The 17641-nt window shown below is 56.3% G+C and overlaps 6 protein-coding genes across 6 annotated transcripts; 4 read left to right on the top strand and 2 right to left on the bottom strand.

Annotated features, from left to right (window-relative positions):
• Nucleotides 1-1754: 1754 nt before the first annotated feature.
• Nucleotides 1755-3720, top strand: ATEG_05681 (CeGAL family transcription factor; the record flags this gene model as incomplete). Its single annotated transcript, XM_001214859.1, has 4 exons — nucleotides 1755-1766; nucleotides 1869-1960; nucleotides 2018-3058; nucleotides 3114-3720. 4 exons carry the CDS (start codon nucleotides 1755-1757, stop codon nucleotides 3718-3720), a joined length of 1752 nt encoding a protein of 583 aa, XP_001214859.1.
• A 533-nt stretch (nucleotides 3721-4253) lies between these two features.
• Nucleotides 4254-5936, bottom strand: ATEG_05680 (uncharacterized protein; the record flags this gene model as incomplete). Its single annotated transcript, XM_001214858.1, has 2 exons — nucleotides 4254-5639; nucleotides 5706-5936. The coding sequence occupies 2 exons, from the start codon at nucleotides 5934-5936 to the stop codon at nucleotides 4254-4256; spliced, it is 1617 nt and encodes a 538-aa protein (XP_001214858.1).
• Nucleotides 5937-6438: 502 nt separating this feature from the next.
• Nucleotides 6439-8332, bottom strand: ATEG_05679 (putative amino acid transporter; the record flags this gene model as incomplete). The annotated part of the gene is made up of 2 exons (XM_001214857.1): nucleotides 6439-7239; nucleotides 7292-8332. 2 exons carry the CDS (start codon nucleotides 8330-8332, stop codon nucleotides 6439-6441), a joined length of 1842 nt encoding a protein of 613 aa, XP_001214857.1.
• Nucleotides 8333-9090: 758 nt separating this feature from the next.
• ATEG_05678 (cytochrome b5 reductase family protein) lies at nucleotides 9091-9843 on the top strand (the record flags this gene model as incomplete). Its single annotated transcript, XM_001214856.1, has 1 exon — nucleotides 9091-9843. The coding sequence occupies one exon, from the start codon at nucleotides 9091-9093 to the stop codon at nucleotides 9841-9843; it is 753 nt and encodes a 250-aa protein (XP_001214856.1).
• Nucleotides 9844-10398: 555 nt separating this feature from the next.
• On the top strand, nucleotides 10399-12485 carry lysF (homoaconitase LysF; the record flags this gene model as incomplete). The annotated part of the gene is made up of 2 exons (XM_001214855.1): nucleotides 10399-10699; nucleotides 10759-12485. The coding sequence occupies 2 exons, from the start codon at nucleotides 10399-10401 to the stop codon at nucleotides 12483-12485; spliced, it is 2028 nt and encodes a 675-aa protein (XP_001214855.1).
• A 605-nt stretch (nucleotides 12486-13090) lies between these two features.
• ATEG_05676 (ankyrin repeat protein) lies at nucleotides 13091-16394 on the top strand (the record flags this gene model as incomplete). The annotated part of the gene is made up of 2 exons (XM_001214854.1): nucleotides 13091-13548; nucleotides 13616-16394. The coding sequence occupies 2 exons, from the start codon at nucleotides 13091-13093 to the stop codon at nucleotides 16392-16394; spliced, it is 3237 nt and encodes a 1078-aa protein (XP_001214854.1).
• Nucleotides 16395-17641: the final 1247 nt, after the last annotated feature.

Below are 17641 nucleotides of genomic sequence, written 5' to 3'. Positions count from 1 at the left end.
TGGACAGTATGATCTGTCGTATTGGGAAGACTCGCTGGGAGTCACTCATCGACAAAGCTCTAATCTACAGAGATGCGTGGAACATTTGGAAAACTTCCTGGCCCAAGCCTCTCCACCCCCGACACCTTTAACGCCTAACCATGAATCGGATCGTCAATCTATCGAAATGGACGTGGACATCGTAACGGCGGCCGAGCATCTGCGGTTTGCTGCGGACGCCTTGGCCAAGATCACCGGCAAGGGCGAGAGCGGTGACGTCGAGGATGTGCTGGGGGTCGTGTTCGAAAAGTAGGTCTTGACTGTGACATGTTGTTGTGCTGTAATGGCGCTGACAGAGTGGTGTGGTTTAGGTTTTGCGTCGGCAAGTGAACAGACGTTGAAGCTTGCATCGTGATAACGGATGGCTTTGGGATGTCTATACCCCTGCCCGTCCTCCGCCCGCTCCCCCGAGAAAACATCCTGTCGTTGGCGATGTCGCAAACAGGATTGTAACGTGTTACCAAAGTTTGGCAGTTGTTGTCGTCTTGCTTCCGTGCGACTGCGAGTGTTGCAACGTACGGATTACTAGTCAAGGACGGGACACGCCGAGGTTGGGTTGGAGTTGGAGGGCTGGGGATCGTTGTAGCCGCCTCTTCCCATGAATGAATGGAGGTATGAATGGGTTTCTTCTGGCGTGTTAGAACACAACGCCAGCGGGACTTGATGGAGAAGAGGTTTGCTAGAGTAGAAGAGGGTTCTGGGAGTCCACCTGCGAGAGGGACAATTGCGCTGGGATTCTCCTCTCAATCAACGCAATCGCGCGCCATTTATACCTGTACGATAGATATAAATAAACTGGTATCTCTTCTGAATCATGTCTGCCTCATGCATGCACCAGGCACCCACCGAGTGAGCCGCGCCAGCACCCTGTGACTAACAGGCTGCCTTTGGTGATTTTGCATGATGAGGTTCAGGCAGAATTCTTCTTCTTCCTTCGGGAAGTTTCCGAATCATTCTAAGATAGGCGTCCACTGCGTTTGGCCTTTGGCTTCGCGATTCCCAGCTATCCCGACAGTGGGAGGGTAACTGGAGCGCAAAGGACACAGAATCGCACAACGTCATATTGAATGTTCAGCTAGAACCTTCAACCTGAGGATGAATCATTCTGTCAGCTGAGAAGTGGCCTTAAGAACGACCGAATAACAGAGCAGCGATTTCGATCGTCTGTTGGTGACTCACCGGGAGTTTCCGGGTGTGATTGGAGGAGAGGCCTTAGGTCTCCGCTGAGACGGTTGAATAGCTTCATCAGGGTGGATATGGCGGCTTTACTGCCCCGATGGAAGATTCACATCGAAGATAACGTAGGAGGATACTGCCATGGATCAGGAGTACTGCATCGTGCAGAGGCAAATATTTCCGAGTGTCTACTCCGTAACGGCGGAGAGGGGAAATGCGGGGCCTCCACGGTGGACGGATGACTCAGCAGCCCCCTCCTCATCGTTCTCCAGAGTCCCCGAATCGATCTGGTCGATTCAATTCCACCTCCAATCTCCAATGTCCCCGGCCTGGGCGATCCAGCTCCACAAACTAAGCAATCCTCGTCCCTAGGCGAAATATGTCTTTCCCCCCATGAATTCCAATCCCGAACCGACCGCCCCGGGGGCCATCCGGACGGAATCCCGAAGGAAGCCCTCCGGGACGATTGCGAAAAGGGCCTGTGACCAGTGCAAGTTCCGAAAGATCAAGGTACCGATCCCGTCTCCTCCGCGGCCTGCATGGATCGCATTGTCTGTCTATCGGTGGATTTGTTTGCTCTGTTCTATCCTGTTCCGCCCTCCGATGGCGGCGCCGGGGGTTTTTCCTGAGGCTAACCCGTTCCGATCCTGCAGTGCAGCCTGTCGCAGCCATGTAAGGCCTGCGTTTCTATGGGATTCGACTGTACTTTCTTCCAGCCACAGAAGAAGCGCGGTCCAACCGGCCAGTAAGTCTCCGGATCCCTTTGGACTGTTTTGTTCAGGTCTGAGAATGCATTGCGCAGTCGCGTGTCGCAAATCCGACAGCAACAGACGCATCAGCCGTTCCCGAAGAGCCCGCAGACTCCGGACAGTCCCAGTGCTTATTCCAATGCTGCATTTCACTATCAATCAGAGCTTCCGCCCCAGGAGGAGAGCCAGACCCGGTTGTCTGCTCCTCCGATCCATGAAGGCTCCGCTCATTGGCCGGTATCGGGAGGCGACACGTCTGTCCCGGTGGACTTCGCGCCGCACGCGACGGTGTCCGTGCCGCCTGGCTGGAGCGCAGACGGCTCGTCAATTGATTCCCATAGCAACAGCGGGATCAGTTGGGGCGATCGAAATGACGTAGAATACTGGCTCCCGGATAACCTCGAGTCCCAGCAGATGTCCCTTTTGGATTTTCCCGGCAGCAATATCTACCTCCGACCCTCGCTCCCGTCGATCATCCAACCCGATGCCCATAGTCCCGGGCTACAACCGCCATCGATAGAGTCCGTCAAGGTCGAGAGATCCAGCTATGAACCGCAACAGCAACCAGGACTCGCTCCGAGCCGCGCGACATGGCCGGCCTCCATTGTGGAGGCAAACATGATCCCCTGGATCGACGTGTATTTCGATCGCCTCCATCCAACACTCCCACTGCTGAATCGCTCCACTTTGTTTATTCGCATTTTGTCGCAGGAGCACCGCACGAACGCGCAGTTCGGTTCCATGTTGCTGTCGCTATGCGCCTTTTCTCTCACACAACCGATTGAAATCGACGAGCGACCTACCACTTCGTCGCGAGCTACCCAAGCCCGATTGATGATGAACGAAGCGACGAAAATGCGCAGCTCGTCGGATTTTGGGGAGCATCCATCCATAGAGGCCGTCCTCACTAGTTTCTTCCTCTTTGGTTGTCTTTTCGGCAGCAACCAACACAATGCCGCGTGGCTTCGGCTGCGGGAGGCGTTAGACCTTGCAGCTACCTTGGGATTAAACGACCCAGATTCGTATCGAGATCTCCCCAGCGATGAAAAAGGCCAACGCTTACGGACGTATCTCGTCTTGTCCATCACGGAAAGGTATGGAATTCGCCTTGGTGGGGCCTGCGGTGGCTAATGAACATATCGAAAACAGAGCCTACGCTTTGCAGAGGAGACATCCCATCACGTTTTGGGGAAAGCCTGGATTCAGCACGCGGTCGGTTCAGGACTTTATCCACAGTGCTACACACAGCGTTGTCTCTGGCATCATCGTCCACAACGAGAAAGACGCAGAAGGCATGATGGGCTTGGCTCGTCTGATGGAACTGTTCGATGCTATTGACGAGGAGGTTGTTGACTGCTGGAATCGACGCTGCACGATCAACTCAGGTTACTGCGAACGACTGAGCCAAGAAAAGGCCTTGGACATCTATCGAAATCTCGACCACGTCAGCGAATCTGAGAGATATAAGGGATATGACTGGTTCAAACGCAGCAAGTCTGCGCCTAGCGAGGTTTCAGCTGTTCGATCGACCGTGGGGTTGGCGGAAACACAAAGTGCCGACATATTCATCACGAAGAAGTGGCTGCAGAACCGCGTTTGGGTTCTCTGTTCGACTCATGGACTGTTGAAATCGACATCTGAGCATCATGAGCTGTGTTTCGGCTATGCCATTACGCTGGCGATGGAGACACTTAAAATCTGCCAGTCACTGCGCCTCAGCTCCATGGAGGCACATGGCATAGGCCTGGTTAGTTAACAGTGCCTTCAAACCCATCTCACGTCACTAATGCATGTTCTAGGCCGAGAAAGTCTATGACATCGCTGTCAGTGCGATCAGCGTCGCGTCCAATGCTCAGCTGTCTCTGGGGAATGGGTTTCCGGTATCACCGATGGCGGGTCCAATATCACCAGCTACTTCATCCTCTGCAGACCCAACGCAATCGATGGCCCCTGCGGCGGCAGCTGCGCTCCCGGTCACCCTGGTTGACGATTTCTTACATGTGCTAAACAGCCTACGTGGCGGGAACCACCCCTTCTTGGAGAAGTACAAGGCATTCGTGAGCACTTTGCGTGGTAGCGTGGGCAACTGGGCGGTGCAGCAGTAACCACATCTGTCCATACGATCATATATGTTTTTCTTTCTAACACTGTGGCTGGCGCTTGAACCTCATGACATCCCTCAACGCCAACCATTTAGCCCTGATTTTGTCTATATAAACTACACATGGTATATACCCCGTGAAGCTACGAACCGGGTGTTTGGGTTACTACATGGGATTCTTTCTGTATCTATATTATTCTCTCTCTATCGCTGTTCTGTACAACACTTGTTTGAGGTGCAGGTTCCGTGTTGCACGAGGTCTTATACGTCCTCCATTTCCACGCGGGCACGCCCGCCTCGTACATCTCGTCGATCTCCACAAACGTGCGTCCTCGTGTCTCGGGCATGAGGAAGAACACAAAGATAATAATACAGACCATACACCCGGCGAAAATGAGATAGGCCTTCGCGCCCAGCCCCGCCGCATCCGCTGCCGTCAACTGCGGCACAACGAACGTCGTCACGACCGCCGTAGTCTGCGCACAGGCAACCGTGTAGGCCATGGTGTGGTGGCGCAGCTTGGGCGTGGCCATCTCCGACGGCATCAGCGCCGACAGCGAGAAGAACGACGACGCCCAGAAGAAGTTCAGCACGAACGAGAGCGCTGCAATGGCCGTCGTCGCCCGCTGGTCATCGCGGCGGAACGCCAGCCCGCCCGCCACAGCGTCCACGACCAGAATCACGCTCATGCCCACCAGGGCGGTTGGGCGCCGCCCAACACGGTCCAACACAAACGGCGCCACAATCGTGCCAGCAAGTGTACAGCACGCCGCGATAACCGTCAATGCAAAGGGATCGGTCGCGCCGATCTCGGTCAGAAACACAGTCCCGTAGGTGGTCGAGAGGATCACGCCGGAGATCTGGTTGAGCGAGAAGAACGAGCCGGAGGTCAGCGTGCGGCGCACATGCTTCCGCGAGAAGATCTCCCAAAACGCGACGCGTTCTTTCATCTGGCGCTCCTCGGCCTCAAACACCCCCAGCAGCCGCAACTCGTCCTCGACCTGCTCATCCGTCCCGCCGCGCAGCTTCCGCAGGTTCCGCCGCGCCGCATCCACCCGCCCCTTGCCCACCAGCCACTGCGGACTCTCGGGCAGCGGCGCGGTGCACAGCGACAGCAGCGCGGGCAGCGCGCACTGCACGGCCAACGGGATCATGTACGACTCGCGGCCGCCGAGCGTCTTCGTTCCGTACACGACGACGGTGCCGAGCACGCCGGCCGTGACGTTGAGGATGTTGAGGGTGGACACACTGCGGCCGCGCATGGACGCCGGCACCACCTCGGAGAGATACAGCGGGGCCGTCCCGTTGGCGATGCCCATCGCGGCGCCGTTGATGAAGCGCCCGGCCACGAAGGCGCCCAGGTTCGGCGCGAGCACCTGCACCAGCCCGCCGGCGATCGAGACGACGTACGCCAGCAGCACGGGCCGCTTGCGGCCCAGGTGGAAGTTCAGCGGGGAGGCGGCGAGACCGCCAAGGATGGAGCCGACCAGCGGGACGGAGAAGACTAGGTTCTGGTTGCGGGCTGTCAGGACGTATTTGCCTGCGGCATGGTTGGGGCCTTGGTATTTGGCGACCTGGGGGTCTGTCAGTCAGTCTGCTTTGTACTTCGTGGAGTAGATAGGTAGGCTGGGGCCACTTACGAACGGTTCCAGCGAGGCCACCGGGGAGATGATCTTGTCGTCGAAGCCGAAGAGGAGCGAGGCGGCGCTGAAGATCACACAGGTCAGGATGAGAAAGGCGTTGACGGTGCGCTTTTCCTCTGCTGGGCGCTCATCATGTACGCAGTGAACCTCTGTCTTGGTCACATCGCCACTGGGAGAATGGGGGTTCCCGGTGCCTCCGGGGGAAGAGGAGGCAGGCTGGACGGTCATATCGGGGGCTTGAGATGCATTGTGTGAGGAAGATGGAGCAGCTGAGCATGGAGATGGCGAGGCAATGGTGGGAGGGCCCCTTTTCCACGCATTTCCACTCGGTCTTACAGAGTTTCGCCGTGGAGGCATTAAGGTTTGGGTTTGGGCGCTGATTGGGTTGCCCCGTCCTGCACATTCCGGGGTTCCGGGGTTGTCTCGGATCGCCTTCCCGTATCCGGCGGCAACCCGAACTTAGTCAAAGCCTTATTATTAACTATCGCCTTTATCTTATTGTGTTATTGTCTTATTATCCTATTATCCGATTGTTTTATTATCTTATGGTCATTATTATATCGTTGTTATGCACATCTCATCCCATACTACCTCATCTGAGGCTATGCTCTAAACTCAACCATCCACCCACAATGCAAAGGGTATCAAATCATGCGTGACACCTTGTACTATAAAATGTATAGTTGGAAAATAAACAGAGACGAAAGGAAAAGGTACTAGTATATTCGAATCATCGCTGCCAGAATTTCCAACTGGGGAGCGACAATCGGCCGTCCCGTTGGTAAATGCGCCAGAAATACACCGGCACCCCGGCGATGATGAACGCCACGACAATCAACGTCTGCAAAGGTTCGGCAATGACAGCGCGGCTGAGAAGGAAGAGGCTGACACAGCAGAAGATGATCGGAGTCGAAATCCACGTTTTGTACGGACGCTCCAGGTATGGTTCGCGGATCCGGAGAACAATCAATCCAAGAACCGTGAGAAAGTAAAACGTATAGCCCGCTACTCCATAGAACGTCACGAGGGTCTTGAATTCGCCAACGACAACGTAGACGACTGTGAGGGCGCTATTCAACGCCATTGCGTTGATGGGAGTGTATCCCAGACGGGTATTCTCCCCGCAGATCCGTGTCATCATTTTGCTGGCGCACGAGCGATGTTGAAGGCGGTTGGTTGCGCCACTGGTTGGACCGCCTCGAGTCCACAGATTGCCAAACACGGACGGCAAATAGCCTTCTTTGCCGGCTGCATATACTAATCGCCCGCTGGTAAACACCGTGGCATTCAGAGCGCCAAAGCAACTCGCGGACACAATCAGGGCAAACACAAGGGCGCCGACGCTTCCAAACACCTTTTGGCCGAACTGGACCGCGACGGTGTTACTAGCCTCAATGGTCGAATGCGGCAGCACCAAGAAGTAAGAGACATTGGCCAACAGGTAAAAGAGAATAACCAGTGGCATGGCGGTATGGATCACGCGCGGGAGATCCCGATTAGGGTTTTTGAATTCACCCGTAACGAAGTTCGTCTACAACATTGGTCAATAGGGCAGAAGGAGAAGGCAAAGGGTAGAAACATACGTTGTCCCAACCATCAAAAGCCCACAGGCCCGCATACAGGGCCACCGCCCAAGCAGACACGTCCACGCTGGTGTCCTGAAACCAACCTGACTTCCATTCTTCGCTAGCGCTTCCGCTGGAAGAGAACCCGGTGATAGCAACGATAATGCCGATGACAGTAATTGCAATCAGGGCGATGAACTTGAAAAACATGAGAAGATCGCTAACGCGCGTTGCGACCCGGGTCGAGATGCAGTTGAGCAGCGTTACGGCAAAGAGGCCACCAAACGCCACTGATTTATTGATCCAAGGACTGAGCTGGTCCGCATCCGCTCCAACCACGGCGCGTACAACATACTCCCCGAAGATGATGGCAATGATAGCCGCACTGCCGGGTTTAAGCACCAGAACTGCGCACCAGGTAAAAAGAAACCCCGCCAGCTCGCCAAAAATCTTGGACAGGTAGACCTGAGCACCACCATTCAGGGGAATCGCTCCACCGAGTTCCGCATAACTGGCGGCTCCTGTCCAGGCTAGGAGGCCCGCGACGGCCCATGCGATCAGTGATGCGCCCGGAGAGCCCGCATTAGCATTCACCTGGCTAGGTGACGAGAAAATGCCGGAACCAATGATCAGCCCAACCACCAGCGACAGGCCATTCAGGTAGGTCAGCGTCTTGTTTCTTTCTAACGATCCGTCGGCCAATCCCGCCTCTCGGTCAATCATCGACGGGGCACCTAGGGGAGCATATCCTCCGTTTGTCTGCGACAAAGGGAACAACGCCGAGCCGAAATCAAACGCCGATGACACCGAGTATGAGCGAGCGGACCTCGGTCTCTGAGACTCCAGGCCCGCATGCAAATGCGAGCCCGAGAGGGGGTCTTCATCTTCGAGGGAGAGTTTGCGCGAGGAGGAGATGCCCGAGGGGGAGGAGGAACGGGACGATCTGTCCCCGGATTCGGGAGACGACGAGGCGAGCGAGGCGAGTTCTAGGGAGTCGCGAGGAGCATTATTGTTATGATCGGACCGATTCTCGAGATTCGAGAACGATATGTGGGACATTTCGCCAGGGGAGTCGGGTCGGCTCGTGGTAGGGAGGGAGAAGGGGGTGGTCAAAGAGTGGACGGCGAGTCGGCGACTGGTTCAATGACGACGGGGAACGGGGTGTTTTTGTTCCATGCCCGCGCGGGGTGGTCTATAAGCACAATGAGATGAAGCTATGAGTAGAGCAAGTGAAGGACAGAGGGAGAAAGAAAAGAGAAAGCAGGACATCCGTCGTGATGTGGAGGAGAAACAATCCGCATTATTATTAGAAGAATGATGATCGTCGTCCGGCCAAATCGGGTCTAGTGTCCCTGTCGGGAGTTTCTCTTTCGGGACATTCACGATCATCAATCTTCACCATCTCTGTCTTCGAAGAACTCTCCATCCTCTCGCTCATGAGGCCACCACAGTCCCCCGCCGGTGTCCTTCGCTGCAATCCACCGGTTCCATGGGGTAGACCCGCGTGCAGATCCTCCAGACGCTATGCTTCCTCCGCTACCGCTGCGGCCGCCGCATCGCCACCTCCGAAGCAGCGACTTTGGGTTCGGTTGGCCGTCGTGACCGTTGCTGCAGCCGGAATTGGTGCATATGCTCGGTCGCGGCAAGGTTCCAACTCATCTACGACATTAAACCCATACACGTTCACTCCTTATACCCTGGTTTCCCGAGAGCCGATATCTTCGAGCGGCAGTCTTTTCACCCTCCAACCACCGAAGCCGGGCGCAGGCAACACCGAAGTCTACGAGGAAGCATGGAAGACTGGAGTATGGAGTGTGATGTTTAAACAACCACAGCTGCAGATCGGACGGGATTATACGCCGCTTCCTCCCTCGCCTGAAGACGGCGACTCATTGCGATTCTTCATTCGCAGAGATGCGTTCGGGGAGGTATCGCGGTACTTGCATGGGTTGGAACTGGGAACGCCGATTGAAATCAGGGGTCCCCGGATAGAATGTGAAATTTCGAAGGATACGCGACAGATTATCTTCATTGCTGGGGGGACAGGAATCGCACCTGCTCTCCAAGCCGGACACACGCTTCTTCGCCGGGCCAATTCAACCAACAAGCCTCAGATACACATTCTTTGGGCGAATCGCCGTCGCGAGGACTGTGCTGGAGGAGTTAGCGATACGATGGGAGCAGAGCAGTCTCAGACATCTCCATGGTACACGAGAATCTTCAACCGATCCCCTCCAACAACCGCTCCGACGCCGGTGACCGCCGCGGAGACCGCTCCCTCTCTTATGGTTCGAGAGATCGAGGCGCTGAAGTCGCAATACCCCGGACAGGTAACAGTGGACTATTATGTCGATGAAGAAAACCAGTTCATCGGAAAGGAGGCGATTCGGCGCGTTACGACTTCGGCATCCGAGTCATCGGGGAAGATGATCCTGGTGTCGGGGCCGGAAGGGTTCATCAGCTACATGGCTGGTCCAAAGCTTTGGGCCCAGGGGATGGAGCTGCAAGGGCCGGTTCAAGGGATTATTCGTGAACTGGAATTGAGGGACTGGACCGTGTGGAAGTTGTAGGTATAGACTGTACATTAGTGTACAATAGAATACAAAGCATGCCTATTACCCAAATAGGTAACTATGGCCGATGAGTCAGCCTCCGATTGCCGGCATAATGGCCGCGCTCTCATTCGTCCGCGATTCTCCCATTCCTTTTCTTTCTGGTATAAGGTCGAAAATCTTCCTCCTCTCCTTCTCCCTCGGCAGTTCCATTCTCCTCCACTGGACACCATGCAGTCCAGATTGATGTCGGCCTCCCGGCGATTGATGCCCGCGGGCAGGCGCTGGGCCTCCTCCACCCCCAGTATCCGCCGCTGGACCTCCCTGCGCTCTCCCATCGCCAGCGTCCCGCAACGCCGCACCTTCGCCTCCACCCGACTCGTCTACTCCCCGGATGTCTTCCCTTCGCAGTTGGAGGACCCTGCCTCCGCCGAAATCTTTTCCTCCCTGCAATCCTCGAAAGCCGTGCCGCAGACGTTGACGGAGAAAATCGTCCAGAAATACGCCGTGGGCTTGCCGCAGGGCAAGTTTGTCCAGGCCGGCGATTATGTGACCATTTCGCCTCATCGCTGCATGACTCACGATAACTCCTGGCCTGTTGCCCTCAAATTCATGTCCATTGGAGCAACCAAGTTGCACAACCCCGACCAGATCGTGATGACTCTGGACCACGATGTCCAGAACAAGTCAGAGAAGAACCTCCAGAAGTACCGTCAGATCGAGGAGTTCGCGAAACACCATGGAGTAGAGTTCTACCCCGCTGGAAGAGGTATTGGACATCAGATCATGGTGGAAGAGGGATTCGCCTGGCCAGGCACACTGGTTGTTGCTTCGGACAGCCACAGCAATATGTATGGTGGCATTGGCTGCCTTGGTGCGTATAGTTGCGGTTGCTATAGTGGAAGCGTGCATTGAATGCTGACCTCGGTCTAGGTACCCCGGTTGTGAGAACGGACGCCGCCTCTCTTTGGTCGACAAGTCAGACTTGGTGGCAGATTCCTCCTGTGGCGAAGATCACCTTGACCGGTGTCTTGCCTGCGGGTGTCACTGGCAAGGATATCATCGTTGCTCTCTGCGGTCTCTTTGACAAGGACAATGTGTTGAACCATGCGCTGGAATTCACCGGCTCGGAGGAAACCATGTGGAGTCTGTCGGTGGATGACCGCCTGACCATCGCCAACATGACCACCGAATGGGGTGCCCTGAGTGGACTGTTCCCGATCGACAACACCCTCAAGGGATGGCTCCGGGGCAAGGCTACCACAGCCGCCATGGGATTGGCCGATGGTCCCTTCAAGTCCCTGGCTGCTAAGCACTTCACGCACGAGGCCCTGGAAGAGCTGTTTGCCAACCCCTTGGCGGCCGACAAGGGCGCCAAATATGCCAAGGAATACTTCCTCGACCTTAGTACTCTGTCTCCCTATGTCGCAGGACCCAACTCCGTCAAAGTCGCCACCCCATTGAAGGAGCTGGAGGCTCAGAATATCAAGGTTGACAAGGCCTACCTCCTGTCCTGCACCAACTCGCGTGCCTCCGACATCGCTGCCGCTGCGCGCGTCTTCCGGGAAGCCGCAGAGAAGAATGGTGGCAAGGTGCCCAAGATCGCTGACGGCGTCAAATTCTACCTGGCTGCTGCGTCCTTGCCCGAACAAGCCGCCGCTGAAGGTGCGGGTGACTGGCAGATCCTGATGGAAGCGGGTGCCACCCCTCTTCCCGCTGGATGCGGTACCTGCATTGGTCTGGGAGAAGGTTTGCTGGAGCCGAATGAAGTTGGTATCTCCGCCAGCAACCGGAACTTCAAGGGCCGCATGGGCTCTGTGGAAGCGAAAGCGTACCTGGGAAGTCCGGAGGTCGTCGCCGCGAGCGCTCTGAACGGCAAGCTCAGCGGTCCTGGCTGGTATCAGACTCCCGAGGGCTGGAACGGAGTTGTCTATGGTGAAGGCGACGGCATCCGCGAGGAAGACCGCATGCTTACGGCCGAGCAAGCTTTGGAGAAGGTTATCGGCCAACTCGACGAGCTTGTTATGGACGGTGAGAAGCGGTTCGCCCCGGAGGAGAGCTCTCCTTCTACCGAGGCCGCCACTGAGTTGTACCCCGGATTCCCCGAGCGCGTCTCTGGTGAGATCGTTTTCTGCGATGCAGACAACGTGAACACGGACGGTATCTACCCCGGTGCCTATACATATCAAGACAACGTCTCCGAGGAGAAGATGGCTGAAGTCTGCATGTCGAACTACGACTCCAAGTTCTCGACCATCGCCAAGGAGGGCGACATCCTGGTTAGCGGCTTCAACTTTGGTTGTGGCAGCTCGCGCGAACAGGCCGCCACCGCAATCCTGGCTAAGAAGATCCCACTGGTGGTCTCTGGCAGTTTCGGCAACATTTTCTCGCGGAACAGCATCAACAACGCTCTGATGGGTCTGGAAGTGCCCCGCCTGATCAGCCGTCTCCGCGAGACCTTTGCTGGAGACGCGAAGGTCCCTACCCGTCGGACTGGCTGGACGCTCACCTGGGACGTGCGTAAAAGTCAGATCGAGGTCCAAGAAGGCGAGAATGGGCCCAAGTGGACCCAGAAGGTGGGAGAGCTCCCGCCGAACGTGCAGGAGATCATCGCCAAAGGTGGGCTGGAGAAGTGGGTTAAGAGCGCCATCGGAGCTTGAGATGTGTGAACTATGAACTTGCCGAGTACTCTTGTTCGGCCCTGACCTTGTTATTATACCCGAGCATTTGTCTTCTGCGTCTATGAATTGGAGGCTGGATGGTGTTGTTGACTGTATAACCATGGGACGTGTTTTTCTGGTTTTGATTGGACAAAAAGCTATTCCGATTGTATAGATGTCTCTATAGAAGTTCTTCTTTTGGATTTCACTACTATTTGGAGCCGTATGCAAGCCAAAGTGGCTGTGTCCTGATGCCGCCAATCTCACTCAAGGTGGTAGGCTTAGCTCGCTGCTAGCTCTCGGGCCTAATCGTATCGCGCAATGATCTGGCGATGATTTGCTTGCGGCTGTGTTGCATGCTTCAGCCCCTGGCCCCTCTTCAACTCTCTCATTAATCAGGATGATGCCTCTGGCTGACTGTTTGGAGGTTGGACTTCCAACTCTCCTACAGCTTGCTGTTCGCTGTCTTGGTATCTCGTACTCCCAGGACTGTGCGCCCTGCACCCGAGGCCGACACATAACACCATTGAACTACTTGCATCAATTGTATACAGCATCTCGGAGAAAATCTATCACCAGGCACTATAGTGCCTGCGACTTACGCCATGGACCCGGTCTCTGCGTTCGGGGTGGTCTCTGGTGCTTTTCAGGTTGCTCAAATTATCACCCAGACCGCCGCAGGACTGTGGTCCCTGCGCGAAAAATACGCCCATGCCGACCTTACGATCCGGTCGCTCGTGGGCGAGTTGACCACGATCAAGTCCGCGATTACTCAATTGGACGATTGGGCGCGGTTGCAAAACACCCGGTCAACAGCCGTAACAGCAGAATACACCGAGTACGATGAAGGACTAAACGTCGCGCTGGACGGGTGTCGCGTCGTCATGGACGTTCTCTCCGAGGAGGTTGCCTCCCTCACGCGGGGCGCCGCCGGGACCGACGCTCATATCGGCTTCGGGACTCGTCTCAGGGCGATGTGGAACGAGGACGTGATGAGAGGGCATCAGGAGAGACTGCGGTCACAGGTTGTTGCGCTTCAGCTCTTGCTGCAGGCTTGTCAATGGTGAGATGTCGCGGACTACCTGCATACTACGTATGTCTCGATGTGTCCATGTGCTAAAAAGATGCAGTCGCTCCTCGTCGGAGCAAATCGAGTTGCTACGGAGAGTAGAGAACCGCCGTATCATTCGGAAGGTCGCCGAGGATGCAGAGACACTCCGGTCATCGAGTAGCTATGCCGGCTCCCGCGCTGATACCGCCAGCCTCAGTCATCGGCAGTTCTCTGTGGGGGAGACAGGCTTCGATTTCGATACGGCTGCAACAGTGTCTGCGCCGTATCGTCGCGCACTGCAGCCGTGGTCGAGAACCGAGACGCTATCCACTATGAGCAGCGGCAATGACAGCCGGGAGACCGATGAGGGATACGGCAGTATGTCCCAGGCAGATAGCCTAATCCTGCCAATCCGTCCACACGAGTCTATTGGAAACAGCCACAGCAGAAGCGTAACGCTCCGACCGAACCGCACCCAGCCAAATCAGAGCGGCATGCGAAGGTGGAAGTCCGATTCCACGTCTTCTTCACAGCCTACACGCTCGGCGTCTAAACTAAGCCTGCGGTCAACCTGGCGGCCATGGCGGCGGTCCAATTCGACCAAATCAAACGCTCAACTCGTCCAACAAATCCCAACTGAAAATGTGGCTCCAGGCCGACGATCCAGCCGAAGAGATGTCACCACGAGCATCGACTTCGCTTCGCACGAGGGATCTTCTGCTCCGGCCATCGTCAAAGCAGCACAATCCGGCTCTCGAGAGGACGTTGAGCGTCTCATTACGAGTGGCCACGAAATCGAAGCCCGTCACATTCATTCCCGGAGGAATGCACTGCTGGTGGCATCGCATTGTGGAAATGAGGCCGTGGTCGACCTCCTGATCCAGAGAAATGCGCGCCTGGGTGCTACCGATGCGTCAGGCTGGACAGCGCTTCATCTTGCCGCCTCCCGTGGTCACTGCGGTGTGCTTGAGCTGCTTCTGCTTGAGGACGTGGATATCGAGGCCAGGACTTCGAACGGCCGAACTGCTCTCTGGATTGCGGCCGAACAGGGCCAAGTTGAAGCAGCACGCATATTGATCGAGAATAACGCAAAGGTCAACACACGAGCAGACAATCATATGACACCGTTGCATGTTGCAGCCAAGGTCGGTGATGTTGCGACGATTGAGCTCCTCGTCTCATCCAAGGCAGATGTCGAGGCGAAAGATGGCCTGATGATGACCGCCCTCCATTATGCTTGCGAAGGAGGCCATCTGGGGGCAATTAAAGCCCTGATCAACAACAAAGCCAAAGTTGACACGTTAGGAAGCGATCGCAGGACGCCGCTGATCTGCGCCGCAGCGATGGGCCAGCTGGAGGCCACGCAGTTGCTTCTCAAGATGAAGGCATCCGAGCGACATGCTGACGATGCTTCTATGACCGCATTGCATTGGGCCGCCTTTAACGGGCATACGGAGGTTGTAGAAATCCTCAGCCAGAAGAAAGAGGCTCTGACCATCACAAATATCGCCGGACGCACGGCTCTACATCTCGCAGTCATGAGATCGCGCTTTGCCGTTGTGGAACTACTCCTCCGCAAAAGAACTCTGGTCGAAGCTCGGTGTCTTTCTGGGATGGCCGCCTTGCACTACGCATGCATGGCCAACAACATCGAGATCGCGAGACTGCTCCTCCTATCAGGTGCCGACATAGAAGTACCGACGGAAGATCAGCGAAGGCCTATTCACATCGCCGCAGCGTGCGGGTCAATGGCCGTGCTCGACCTGCTTTGCGACAAGGGCGCATCGTTAGAAGCACGAGATGCCTTGGGAGATCGGGCTCTCTGCACAGCATGTCGACACGGCCACGCAGCCGCAGTTCAGAACCTGCTGAATCGGGGCTCTCCGCTGTATTTACAGTACGATACTCGAAATAAGGAGGACTCGCCGCTATGTCTCGCTGCAATGGGCGGACATCTTCCCGTCGTCAACATCCTCCTTGAGAGAGGGGCATCGGTGCTCAAACGAGACGAAATGGGATGGCCTCCACACTACCATGCCATGCACCACGGACACCCAGACGTCCTCCGTCTTTTACTAGCACGCAACCCGGCAGAAGTAACTGCAGGAGCCCTCAATCTGAGCCAGACAATGTCGAGGGTCGGCTTCTCACCAGTAAACATTTCCGAAGCCCGAAAGCGAGAGGTGCATGAGGTGTTGAGTCAGATGCAGCGTTCCTCAGCTGAGACAGGGGAAGCAGCTCCGCCCCTGTCATCTCCCTGGGCCAACGACCGAGAAATTTCCCAACGAAGGCCCGAGTACATCACTGTCCCTCGGAGCCTCCAAGACATACCGGAGACGAACAGCACACGGCACACTCCACGCCCCGACTATCCAAGCGGGCCCCAGGAATTGCCAGGCACGCTGGAGCAGGGACTCCCGCCTAGCAGATCCCGGACGCCGGAACATTTGAGTGGGGGGGTCGATTCGAATGCAGCGACTCATGCCGAGGGCAGCATCGTGCCCGCTCCAGCGTCGAGGGAAGGCTCCTCCGCCTGGACAAATCAGATTGTAATGCCGCGGGCGCAGCGTCCAGGGCTAGCAGGCCCCGTAAGACAAGCTCCTAACAACCCCCTTCCGAGTACAGTTTTAGATCTTCTAGAAGAGTGGTCCCAGCAACGATCCACCGTATCGCCTGTCTCCGTGGCGCCTGGTCAACCACCGGCTCCTGTGGAGAATCCACCAGTCGGGTTGAGCAAGTTGAAGAACAGTCCTGAAAGGCTACCGATAGCAGACAGAGCGGACGAGTCATCCGACACTGACTCGATGACTTCTGTACATACGGCCCCTGAGGAGGCCCCTGTTGATATGAAATTATAGTGCTGTACGAGGATAGCTCTGATACCTTGAGAACGGATATGATACCGAATAGAATTGTTACTGGTTGTCGCAACGACGGGACCTATGCTATAGCATAGGATCTTCATATAAGCTTGGCTGCGTAGACGCAGAATGTACTTGCAGACGGTGACTAGGAGACGTCATCTAGATCGGGTCAATGAGTTTGGGTCATTCTACCAGCCACGACCCTTTTACATTCGGCCAATATGGCCGCTTGTCTACCGACCTCGGCCAAACTACCCACCACCTTCTGGTTACCTTTGACAAACCCATACAGGGCATACGGAATGCCCGCCTCGCGGCAGAACTCTAGCACCAACTTCTGCACCCGCCGCAGATTATGCCGGGGCACGCGCGGGAACAGATGGTGGATGGCCTGGAACTGCAGGCCGCCGTGCACCCAGTCCAACCACTCAGGGCAGTCGACGTCCATGGTCGTGCGGAGCATGCGCTGGGGAAACGACTCGTTGGGTCCCAGATCAGCGGTCGACATGGCAAAGTGTGAGAGGGTAAACTGGACATGCAGCGGCATGGTCACGGCGTGGCTGATCAGCACATACAGGACGCGGGTGGCTGGGGTGGGCAGCGAGCGGTAAACGATGCCGTAGCCGAACCACGCCCAGAAGACGAGATTGCCGGCGATCTCGAAATAGCGGTGCCACCATGCCAGGCCCTTGCGGGGGCCCTGGCCGTAGGCGAGGAACAGCCACGACTGCACGTACAGGTTGAAGCGGCCGAACATCAGGATCAGGTAGTAGAGGTACGCTTGGTAGGGCACGAGGCGCTGGGCCAGCTCTGTGTACGGCATCAGGCGCTCGTGGTAGGTGGAGAAGAGACTTCCGAGAAAGCGGTGGTTGACGGCTAGGAAGGGGAGATGCTGGTTGTCGGGGTCGTGTTCGGGGGCATTCGTGACGAGGTGGTGGACGTTGTGCGTGCGTTTCCACCAGCCCAGGGACAGGCCGCCGATGGGGGGCGGCGATGATCATGCCGATGAGGTTGTCGATGAAGAAATCGTGCGTAATGGCCATGTGGGCGGCGTCGTGCGCGGCAAAGACCATCTGCGACCAGAACCATCCGAGGAAGACGGCGCTGGTGCAGTACCATTTGATGTGAAGAAAGGCGAGCATGATGGCGAAGAGAAGAGCGCAGCGGCCGAATTCCCACAGGTACGCGGTGTAGTTGCATTCGTAGAGTCCTTCGGCGTGGATCTGCTCGTACAGACGACG

Source organism: Aspergillus terreus, genomic scaffold (assembly GCF_000149615.1).
Source record: "Aspergillus terreus NIH2624 scaffold_8 genomic scaffold, whole genome shotgun sequence".
NCBI classification, from domain to species: domain Eukaryota; kingdom Fungi; phylum Ascomycota; class Eurotiomycetes; order Eurotiales; family Aspergillaceae; genus Aspergillus; species Aspergillus terreus.
Note: the sequence above shows the minus strand (reverse complement) of the source record. Positions and strands in the feature narration are given on the sequence as shown.